This window comes from Bufo gargarizans, chromosome 9, assembly GCF_014858855.1.
Source record: "Bufo gargarizans isolate SCDJY-AF-19 chromosome 9, ASM1485885v1, whole genome shotgun sequence".
Lineage (NCBI taxonomy): Eukaryota > Metazoa > Chordata > Amphibia > Anura > Bufonidae > Bufo > Bufo gargarizans.
In genome coordinates, this window is record NC_058088.1 from 81,822,308 (window position 1) to 81,833,698 (window position 11,391).

Genomic DNA, 11,391 nt, shown 5'->3' on the forward strand with positions numbered 1-11,391 from the left:
TGACCATTGCTCTGTGCTGCAGTGCGAACCCATTAAGGGCCGCGATCTGCAACATACAGCAAAAGATAGGACGTGGCCTAACTTTTGTGGAGCAGAGACACTAGTCAGTCCACAGAAACGCTTGGAAGCCCTTCTGGGTCCATGCCTCCGCACTACTGTATGTTGTGGATCGTGGACCCATTCAAGGTTGAATGGTGTCTCTGGCCTGGCCTTACATCTGCAGCCATATTATGGATTGGTATGCTGTACGGATGGCATTTATTAATAATTTTAGCACTAAATTGGTCAACCCCCTTAAAGGGATTCTCTGGTTTCATTATTAATTTATAATCTGCCCATAGTACCCCAAATACTATGAAAGTGCTCTCAGAATCCGATCCTGGCAGAGGGTTCTAAACACACCCAGCACGCTGTTCTCTCTGCAGTAGCACCCTACACAGGCAGAACAATGCCTGTGAGACAAAACATGCCGGGTTTGGTTAGAAACCCTGTAGGAAATCTGCTGAAAATGGGAAGTTCTGCAAAAACATCCTGAAATGATGCTGAGAAAAGGGGAAGAAAACTGCTGACATGTAAAACAGGTATATGGGGCAAAACCATGCACTATTTGGGGTACTTTGGGCAAATAAAAGGGTTCACTGGTTTTGTAGAGATTTTTTTTTTTTTTTTTTTTTAAACCTGCAACTAGCAAAGTGATCAGGCTTGTTTACCATCAAAATAAGTGATGGAGTCATTTGTGCATTTTTTTTTTTTTTTTTTTTTTTTTTTTTTAGCATAATCTAGATAAAGCACATACGATCTCTCTAATAAAGTACTACAGCAGTATCCTGCCTTGGGGTCCATTCACACATCCGTAAGTGTTCTGTGGATTTGCAGAACACGGACGCTTGCAATGTGCATTCCGCAATTTGCGGGCTGCACATCGCCGGCACTATAATAGAAAATGCCTAATCTTGTCCGGACAAGAATAGGACATGTTCTATTTTATTTTTATCTTTTTCGGAAACTGAAGCACTGATGCGGAAGTGCGGAACCGCAAATGTGGATGCGGACAGCACATTCTGGCCCCATTGAAAATTAATGCGTCTGCAAAATTGCGGACGTGTGAATGGACCCTTATCCTGAAAAAAAAAAACATTTAGTGCATCTTAACACTTTCTAGCAACACATTGATTTTTAATTAAATGTTGTACTTGATATTAATCTCTAACCCCCCCCCCCCCCGCGCCACAAAAAAAAGGAATTAAAGTCTACACATTCAATTGATTGATTTTCTTTATTAAAGAGCATCTGTCCCCGCTCCTAGAACGTCCATTACACTCTCCATGCAATAACCATGTTTGGCCATTTCTCTATCATTATCAGTGGATTGCTGACTGAGTGCTACCAGTTGGGAAGATGTGCCCCTACAGGCTGTCGCTGGCAGTGTCAGACTGCAGAAACGTGCCTATAATTTATCAAGCTGGCGATTTATTAATAAACTTTTAGTAGGGATAGCAGAACATAGTCATAAGAATGGATGCTTCTGAATTGTCATTTAATGTGGAATACAAATATTGACTAAAAGCCATGTCAGGAGGGGTGAAAGGTCCTTTAAAGAGGCTATAATGGCCCCCAAACAGACTACTGGAGTTTACTGTATTTACCACCCAATTCCCTGATTATAATAGGATCTGACGGCTTTCTGGCATAAATGCCGACTTTCGGACTGACATACCAATATTTGTCCAGCCAAAAGCTGTCGGATCCTGATATAGTCAAAGGGGATCTGGTGGTTTCTTGCTACAGTAAACTGATGCAGGATAAGTATTACCAGTATGAGGGGCCCGTGCATTTTAGGGGTCAGATAACCTCTTTAAAGGGAATAGTATGACAAAACCTGTCAGGTAAGGGTAGGTTCACACCTGCGGTGCAAACTCCAGAGTTTACTGTAGCGAGAAACCACCAGATCCCCTTTGACTATATCGGGATCCGACGACTTTCGGCTGGACAAATATTGGTATCTGTCAGTCCAAAAGTCGGCATTTATGCCAGAAAGCCATCAGATCCTATTATAATCAGGGAATTGGGTGGTAAATACAGTAAACTCCAGTAGTCTGTCCCTTGGCTTGTGTGTATGTTTTACTGATTTGAGGCCTCATGTGCACAGTGCTCTAGTTTGGGGATATCCTTCCATAGAATCTTTGCCTCTAGAGGAAAACAATTCATATGGCAAAAGGTGACATCATCGACATATAGTGGCTGTGTACATGAGGCTTTGTCTGTTGGGACAAGAGCAATATGTTGTTTCTCATACTGTACCATGAATGTAGAAAAAGTGAACCAGGAAAATAATACTATTGCTGGACAAAGAACAATATGAGATGGGCAAAGATTTCAATTTTTTTTACTTATTTTCCTTAAATTTACACATGAACATTATAGATGGGGGACTTGTTGGAATATATCCGGTCCGGAGATGGATGGGTGGGTGGAGGTACCAAGATTTCACATTTTTATGAATGATCATTCAAGAGACCCCAAGATGCAGGTGGAACACTTAACGCTTAGAACTATTAAAAAGAGTGGCAGCAAACAAACTTGACTTTCACTAGGTTTTCTTGTGTTAGGGTTTTTCCCTATCCGCGTTGGGGCCTCTATCACAGATTCTTGTAAAAAAAAAAAAAAAAAAAAATTGGAGCAATATACTGCACTGTTCAGTAAAATGCCCCATTGTATGAAAAATCCAACAAAGGCCGTTGCAGATCCGTTAATTTTGCTCTGCAGAAGAATGAAAATGAAGACTGAAGCAAACGGCTCAGTACCGGGTACATTCACACAATGGGAGCTCTACACAATGTAAGGTGCTGTCTGACAACTTATCGGTGGAGGTGTTGGACCCCATCAATCTGATATTAAGGCCCATCTTGAGGATAAGACATCAGTCTCTGCTTCCCAGATAAAGCCTTTAAGTGTCAATTTAAGGTTTATTGCAATGGTTTAACCACTTCCTAACTAAGTGGGGGGGAATGAAGCAATGTCATTTAGATTTTTGTTTTCATTAAAATATTCACTGTATGGTTTTATATAGTAACAGTTTGGGCATACTTGGAAGTGGCAATACTAATGGTCTATTTTTACCGTTTATAATTTTGAAAATGGGGATGGTTTGATTTGAGGTTTTATATTTCAAAACTATTTTTCTTTACATTTATTGTTAATTCCCCTGGAGGACTTTAGCACGTGAGCATCTGATCGCTTACCCCATAGACTGCAATCATTTACCATTGTAGTCCATGTGAGAATCGCTACATTGATAAGAACTTTGCTAGGGAAGGCTTCAGAAAGCCACAGGCTGTTATAGCAACTGATTGGCTCCCACAGTCTCGTCGTGGGGGAGCTATTTAGTCACCAGAAGCACAGCGCTCCCTGTAACTGACCCCTAAGATACCGTAGTCACAAATGACCAAAGCATCTGAGGGATTTAAATTATTTTATAGGCATTATCTCTGACAACAGACTGCCACTGAGTGTAAGAGCAGGCATTTGTCAGCTATGGCGCTTGCTTGGATCCTCAGCAGGCATCTTTAAAGACCTGACATCTGCTGTACATGTCAGGAAGGGGTTAAGTGTCATGTTAAAGATTGCTGCAATTGCACCTTTAATTAAAAAGAAATGGAACTTAAAAAAACATCAATATTACACAACAGTGATAAGAACTGACTTAACCTAAAAACAAAGTGTACTCTGAACAGAAGTGTTAATTTTTTTTGTTTTAACTTTACTCTTTCATTTTCCCATAAATGTGCTTCCATGGTATCAGCTTAGGTTTAAAGCAATAAACTAGGGTAAAACACCATTTATTGAGTAGTTACCTGAATGGACAACCTTAAACAATGCCGTGAATAAATAACACAAAACACCGTTCACCTGGTCACTGATCTGGCAGAACTAGAGCGTATGAGCCAACCTGGCCTTCTTGTCGTAGCTGGTGGATGAGATCCCGTCTATTCCGTTTTCTGCTTACTACCAAAAACCTTTTCACTCCCTGTCCATAAGACTTGCTCTTCAGTCCGTATCTCTGAGCTATCATATGTATGTGTTTTCTTTCTTCATTGCTCAGCTCTCTAGAAAACGTCAGGTCGTCCTGACTGTTGGACACCGCATAGTTTCTGATAATGTTCTCAATGTCTCTCTTGTTGATCTTTTGGTTAGTTGCTGTTAGGCCAAGGCCCTCACGACTAAACTGCTCCTTTACAGCAATTGGCTCTGCAATTCCTTCTCCTCCCTTGCCCAAGCCCCCACCAGTCCATCCCATCTTCCTTAGAAGCTGGTTTCCGATATTGTCCTCTTTGATTTGTTGTTTGAATGCCACTGTATCTGAAACCCCTCGGATCTGATTTCGAGAAATTGCATCTTCTGCGGGGCCCTTCCTCAGATGATTAATTACCACCGGCTGGGTCTTCTTTAGGACCATCACAGCCGCCTCCGCAGCCTCATGCTTTACTGTTTTCTTAATGCCAAAGGCTTCCGCTATAAGCTCTTGCTCAATGAATACTTTGCACTTCCAAATATCTGAAGCCATTCTCTCAAACACGTATTCTATAGATACCTTGTTAAACTGAGCCGTGGCATTCAGGGTGCAGACAGCGTTTTCATTATTCTCACAAATCACAATGTCTTTTAATGAGGGTATGGCACCTTTGCCTGAGGATCTGGTCCCATCAGATTTCTTCTGGTTAGGCTGTAAGCGTTCTAAGACCTTGACAGCTTGTTCTGCTGCAGCATGCTTGCTGTTCTTCTTATTCCCAAAGGCTCCCGCTATACAGTGGTCTTGCACATATACATTGCATCTCCATGTGTTATTGGGCATCATGTCATACTTGTACTCTACCGTCATTTTGTTAAAAGTGGCAGAATTGTTTAAGATGCCTATGGCGTCACATGCATTTCCAGTGAGGATAAATTCTGACCATGGTTTGGTTGAGGCAGCTTTTACGGTTTCAGAGAACTGCTGGGCTGCGGGGAAACTCTCATTCATATTATGGTCGCTGTCTTGTTTCAGAGCTGGTGGCAAGTCAATCTCTAGAGAATCATTAGAGCATGCCACCAAATCGTCACGATAGCCGCTGCCAAACTTTCGCTTTGTGTGGATCACTTTGACCATGGGCTTCACCAAGAGCTGTACGGCCAGCTCAGCTGCTTTGTCTCGGGCTCCAATTCTGGTCCATGAAAAACCTGTAGCCAAGTAAACATCTTGGCACCGGACTTCACACGCAAAGCCATCGGGAGGGATTTTCCTAGGTCTAGGAAGGAGGCTCGGAGGTATTTCCTTGAGAGAGACATAAATATATTCTGGATTTGATTTACATGCCTGAACAGACTGGGTTAACACGTGGGTGTAGTTAACCCGTGTGCTACCAGCCACCATTTGAGGGTTTTGCATGTTTTGTTTCACAAACACAGAAAGTTGGTTAATAAGACTGGGTTTGTCCAAAGTATGCATTGTGTGACCCACAGAACTTGATGCAATGTCCTTGCCAAACTTCCCAGGTTTTTTTGGTGGTTTTACAAAACCAATGCCTTTTCTCCCCTGTTTGTTCATGTCCTTCCACGAATCTAGGACATTAGAGCGGAAATCCTTGGACATATTTGAATAATGAGCCTCAAACTTAGCAGAGTAATCCTGCTCCATTTTGGTCATGAAGTTGCCGCCGTCACTTTTACTCAGCTCATCAGCCAGATGCGAGTCATACACATAGGGGCTGGGATTCAACTCCACTTCGGAGAGGTCGTCGACGGCAAACGATGCATTGGACATAAGTGGCGGGTTAGCTTTTTCCTGACTGCTTGTGTCATTACTTCTTTTTTCGCTTACTTGAAACTGCTTGTCATCCTCATTTGTGCTCACCACAAAATGTACTGGTTCGAAACGTGGTCGTGGGCCCAACTTCTTCTTTTGGGGTTGTTCGGCTGCAAGTGAAAAATACAAATGTATATTTAATAGCTTTTAAAAGTTTTTTTATAATTTATATATTTAATTATCAGATTGGTGGAGGTCCGACTTCTAACACCCCTCCTTCAGCTGTTCGATGGGGCTGCAGCACAGCACTGCACAGTGAATGGGCCTAGTATTGCAGCTCAGTCCCATTCACTTGAATAGGATGAACTGCAGAAAGGACATGTGCCAATGAACGTGACGTCACAAGCTGAGGAAGAGGCCACAGAGTTCACCAGACAACGCGACCCTGTCCAACAGCTGACTGGCTGCAGCGTATAGAGACAGACCGCCAGAGACTATACAGAGTACAGATCATCAATATTTAAGTCACAAAAAAAACCTTTACATAACCCCACCATTTAAACAAGTACAGCAGCACCACTTACCGGCATCTGAGGTGGCAGGTCTCTTTGTAGCCTTGGCCCCGGGCACAAGCTCATACGATGGCATCTCACCAATGTCAATTCCTTCAGCCATCTGTTGAATTTTCTGTGTTAACTGGGCACCGTACCTAAGAGCGCAAACATCAGGACCTCCAGTCAGTGTATGGGCTAATGTATTCTACGGCACAACCATACAGATCCTGCTTCATACATTGATAAGGTGGCAATACACTTAGCGTTCAGTCTACCCATGCCAACTTGATGGCGAAAATGGGTAGAGGAGAATGAGGTCTTTGGCAAGTCTTATCTCATACAGGATCAAATCCAACATGCCCAATCCTTTATTCCTCCACAAGGGAGAGTTCTTTCTACCCATCAGGCAGTCGGCTGATCCTGCTGACATTGATGTATATGACCAGGTTCACACTTTGGACAATCCTCTAAACAATCTTACTGGTTGTCACCTATGCCATTTATGTTCACAAGTCCCTCAGCCCTATGTAAAGGTGTTTTCCCAACATGCACATATATCTCCAGTATAGTGGATAATTATATCATCACATCGACCACTAGGATCCCCACCCATCACACGAATGGGGATCCTGGTGCCCATATATGAAGCAGCAGGTCAAGCATGTGTTCTGCAGTCCCATTCACACTCTATGGCAGTGATGGTGAACCTATGGCACCACCTCTCTGTGGGCACCCACACCCTGAGAAAAAGTCTGTTGTGTACCAATATGCCTTAAACTTCTCCTGCCATGAACAGCACAGGCAGCGCACTGAATGCAGGCAGGCTATTATAGCTAAACGATAAAGTACATGGAAGATATACTATACTGGACTGTGGTATTTAGTTGCCGTGTTGGCATTTTGTAATAAGTGGATTTTTGGTTGGCGTTTTAGCACTCTGTAAATGGTTCGCCATCACTGCTCTATGGGACTGTCAAAGATGGCAGAGTACAGTGCTCAGCTATTTAAAGCAGTCCCATGGAGAATAAATTGAGGGGCAGCTTAGCATCTTAGTGACCGCCCATACGTGTTTTTACGGCGGTCACTAAAAAGCCTTATGTTAAGGGTCCATTCACACGTCCGTTGTTTCTTTCCCGATCTGTTCCGTTTTTTGCGGAACAGATCTGTACCCATTCATTTTCAATGGATTCCGAAAAAAATAAAAAAATAAGACATTGTGCTGTCCGATTTTTTTCAGGACCCATTGAAAATGAATGGGTCCAGATCTGTTCCGCAAAAAACGGAACAGATCAGGAAAGAAACAACGGACGTGTGAATGGACCCTAAGCCCTGCTCTAATGGCCTGGACTGGCAGGAGTGCCGATCCGGGCTGTTTAACAAAAATAAAAAAAAGAAGACAGAATTGCTCATTTATTCTTAAGGGCTCTTTCACATCTGCGTTATTGTCTTCCGGCATAGAGTTCTGTCGTCGGGGCTCTATGCCGGAAGAATACTGATCAGGATTTTCCTAATGCATTCTGAATGGACAGTCCGTCCTTCAGGATGCATCAGGATGTCTTCCATTCCGGAACGGAACGTTTTTTGGCCGCAGCAAATAGCGCAGCATGCTGCGCTTTTTGCTCCGGCCAAAAATCCGGAACACTTGCCGCAAGGCCGGATCCGGAATGAATGCCCATTGAAAGGCATTGATCCGGATCCGGCCTTAAGCTAAACGTCGTTTCGGCGCATTGCCGGATGCGACGTTTAGCTTTTTCTCAATGGTTACAATGGCTGCCGGGACGCTAAAGTCCTGGCAGCCATGGTAAAGTGTAGTGGGGAGCGGGGGAGCAGTATACTTACCGTCCGTGCGGCTCCCGGGGCGCTCCAGAGTGACGTCAGGGCGCCCCAGGCGCATGGATGACGTGATCGCATGGAACACATGATCCATGCGCATGGGGCGCTCTGACGTCACTCTGGAGCGCCCCAGGAGCCGCGCGGACTGTAAGTATACCGCTCCCCCGCTCCTACTATGGCAACCAGGACTTTAATAGCGTCCTGGGTGCCATAGTAACACTGAAAGCATTTTGAAGATGGATCCGTCTTCAAATGCTTTCAGTACACTTGCGTTTTTCCGGATCCGGCGTGTAATTCCGGCAAGTGGAGTACACGCCGGATCCGGACAACGCAAGTGTGAAAGAGGCCTTAGTTGCTACCAAAAAAACCTTAATAAGCTCCATTTGCTAAAAAATGACACCAATGAAAAATACAAGTTGTCCCGCAAAAATCAAGCCTTCACACAACTCCATATAAAGAAAAATAAAAAAAAGTTATGGTTTTTGGGAAGCAGCAATACAAAAACCTTTTTTTCTTTAAAACCCCCCCAAAAAAAAAGAAAAAGGGGTTTTATTGCATTCTGCATTTTTCTCCCTCCAAAAAACAGAAATGGCTATTCTCGTCTGCAACACAGGCCAGAATAGGACGAGTTCTATCACTTGTTGAACGGCCACAGTGATCGTCAGAAAGATACGGATGTGTGCGTGGCCTGACAGAAATGAACGGGTCCGGGTGCAGACAGAAAATGCAGACAAGCACACGGATGAAAAATCTGTTGCAGATTCAGTCCATGGCAGGAATCACGTTCCGTGTGTGATCGTGATCCTCCGTTCTGGACTTGCAGGAGCGCACAGCATTATACTGATTTATAATGCTGTGTGTCTCTGCGTGACCTGTATCTACACAATCATACTGACATGAAACGGTCCCTATAATTCTGTAGATACAGCTTCATGTCACTATGATTCTGTAGAAGCAAGGTCAAGCAGAAACACACAGCATTATAAATCAGTATAATGCCCTGTGCTCCTGCAGGTTCAGAATGGAGGATTATGCTCACACATGGAGCGTGATTACCGCAATGGACTCGCTCGGGTGAAACAGCCCTTAGGTTCAATTTATACAACCATATATTATTTGGATGTGGACCCATTGATTTCAACGGAGCCGCAAAAAACGCTGTCCACATCTGTATGTCCGTTCTCCAGCCCTGAAAAAAATAAAATAAAAATAGAACATGTCCTGTGAATAGTCATTTCTTAGAGAGCCGGACGTGCTGATCCGCAAGGTGCCAAACAACGCACGCGGCCGGTATCCATGTTTTGCAGTCATGTGACTAGGGCCTAAATTCAGCAACAAAGCCGTACGTGCTACATGCAGATTTTGCTGCGGATTCAAGGGTGAAGAGTGGCAGGAAGGACTGACAGTACATACCGTTTTCCCTCGGTCATTGACATTTGCTAAAATCTCATCCACTTTGCTGCTACTGGAATATACTTCAGACAGAAAATCCGCACTGTGTGTGAACACAGCCTTATTTACCCCCCTGTGGAGGACACTCACCGGTTCCCTATGAAGACGATGTTGGTCCACACCACAGACAGGGCGAGCAGCTGGTCCATCTTGCGGCCCGGGTAGTCGTGAACGTGACGCGCCAGGAACTCTCTGCGGGCCGCCCAATGGCTGTCATTCTCGTGGAACTGACGGAAATCATCCAGGGACACCGGCGTCCCCTTACCGGGGGCTCCTCTATGTACAGAGGCCATGGCCTGAGCGTCAGATATCAGCGCCTGCCAGCGTAACGAAGAGAAGGACTATGCAGACAGAGCCGCGGCGACCCCCGGAGGAGAAGCCCCGAGCCTCAGAGAAACACACGGCTATCCATTGAACGAACCACCGAGCGCCCCTGACGTCTCGTGCGGAGCCGCGCAGGAACCACCGAGGACAGCGTGTGGCAGAACGTAAGGACCATAGAGACCGGCTATGGCATACGGTCTGACCTGCGCTACAGCGACACCTAGCGTTCTCACCGCCAGGGTCCTACATTACTGTGCCTGCAGGTGGCAGTACATACAAACGTTCGCGACTTAGGAGCGTTCAGAGGTCAGAAAATTCCTGGCACGGGCTCCTCTGCCACTTCATCTGAAAAGTATGGTTAGAACTGGAAAGTCGCAGTGGACTCCTAGTTTATAGTAGATTTAGATGGTAGGTTCTTTGTACATTGGCCTAGCAGGATATTCTAGGCTTTTATGTCACCTGTGGCAAAAATTCAAAGTCCTGCCCTAGACCCCCCTGTCCCCCATTCAGGGCTGGTTCTAGGTGAAATGGGGCGGAAAACAATAAGCCCCCCCCCCCACATGACACTTGCTGACTTTAACGTCACTTGGCTGCAGCACATCTCTCCTTCTCTCCCCCCCAAATGCACATTTCTCCAGTCCAACTGACTCCAAACAGAACCAGGGCGGGCTAGTACACTGGCACGGGTGAGATGGTGCCTGGGATAGATCCGTTCCAGTTTAATCAAGCAACCTACCAGACTGGGATGGATCCAGATCCAGTTTAATCAAGCAACCTACCAGACTGGGATGGATCCCGATCCAGTTTAATCAACCAACCAGTTACTGGTAGGTTGGTTGATTAAACTGGATCGGATCCATCCCAGGCCCCATCTCACCCGTCCTAGTGCCAGTATACTAGCTCGCCCTGGTTCTGTTTGGACAGTTGGACTGGAGAAATGTGCATTTGAAGGGGGGAGGGGGCCAGTTACTGCCTTACTGGTAGTACCAGTAACTTCCCCCCTCCCCAAAATGCACATTTCTCCAGTCCAACTGACTCCAAACACAAACAGAACCAGGGCCGCAGGCCGGGCTAGTAGTACACTGCCCGGACGGACGGCCCGGACGGGTGAGATGGTGCCTGGGACTAAGTAAGTGAGTGGTAAACTGGGAATGGATGGATCATGGATCCGATCCAGTTTAATTAACAACAATATAACCCACCTACCAGACAGTAACTGGTCTGTGATGACTGACTTCTGTAGACTGGACTTGGATTCTTGGAACTTCAGTGGAAGTTTGGAACTTGGCTGGGGGCTGGCTGCCTTCTGACTGCGGGCCGCGGGCCTTCCCTGGCGCTGGCAGAGTCAGACTGGGCTGTGGCTGGCTGCCAACGGCGCTTGCTTTGCTTGCTCCTTCTTCAGTCCATGAATGCAAGTTCTCTGCTCTGCGCGGGGGGGGGGGGGGG

At 45.5% G+C, this 11,391-nt stretch overlaps 1 protein-coding gene across 1 annotated transcript; it reads right to left on the minus strand.

The window, feature by feature from the left end:
* Positions 1-1,262: 1,262 nt before the first annotated feature.
* Positions 1,263-10,103, minus strand: NKRF (NFKB repressing factor). Its single transcript, XM_044268380.1, has 3 exons — positions 9,712-10,103; positions 6,367-6,491; positions 1,263-5,952 (listed from the first exon to the last, which is right to left on the minus strand). Exons 1-3 carry the CDS (start codon positions 9,912-9,914, stop codon positions 3,914-3,916), a joined length of 2,367 nt encoding a protein of 788 aa, XP_044124315.1. The 5' UTR covers positions 9,915-10,103; the 3' UTR covers positions 1,263-3,913.
* Positions 10,104-11,391: the final 1,288 nt, after the last annotated feature.

Coding starts and splice junctions, on each gene's coding strand:
- NKRF (XM_044268380.1), bottom strand. CDS start 9,914: ATGGCCTCTGTACATAGAGGAGCCCCCGGTAAGGGGACGCCGGTGTCC. Junction 6,492..9,711: donor ATCGTCTTCATAGGGAACCG/GTGAGTGTCCTC, acceptor TTGCGCTCTTAG/GTACGGTGCCCAGTTAACAC. Junction 5,953..6,366: donor ACCTGCCACCTCAGATGCCG/GTAAGTGGTGCT, acceptor TTTCACTTGCAG/CCGAACAACCCCAAAAGAAG.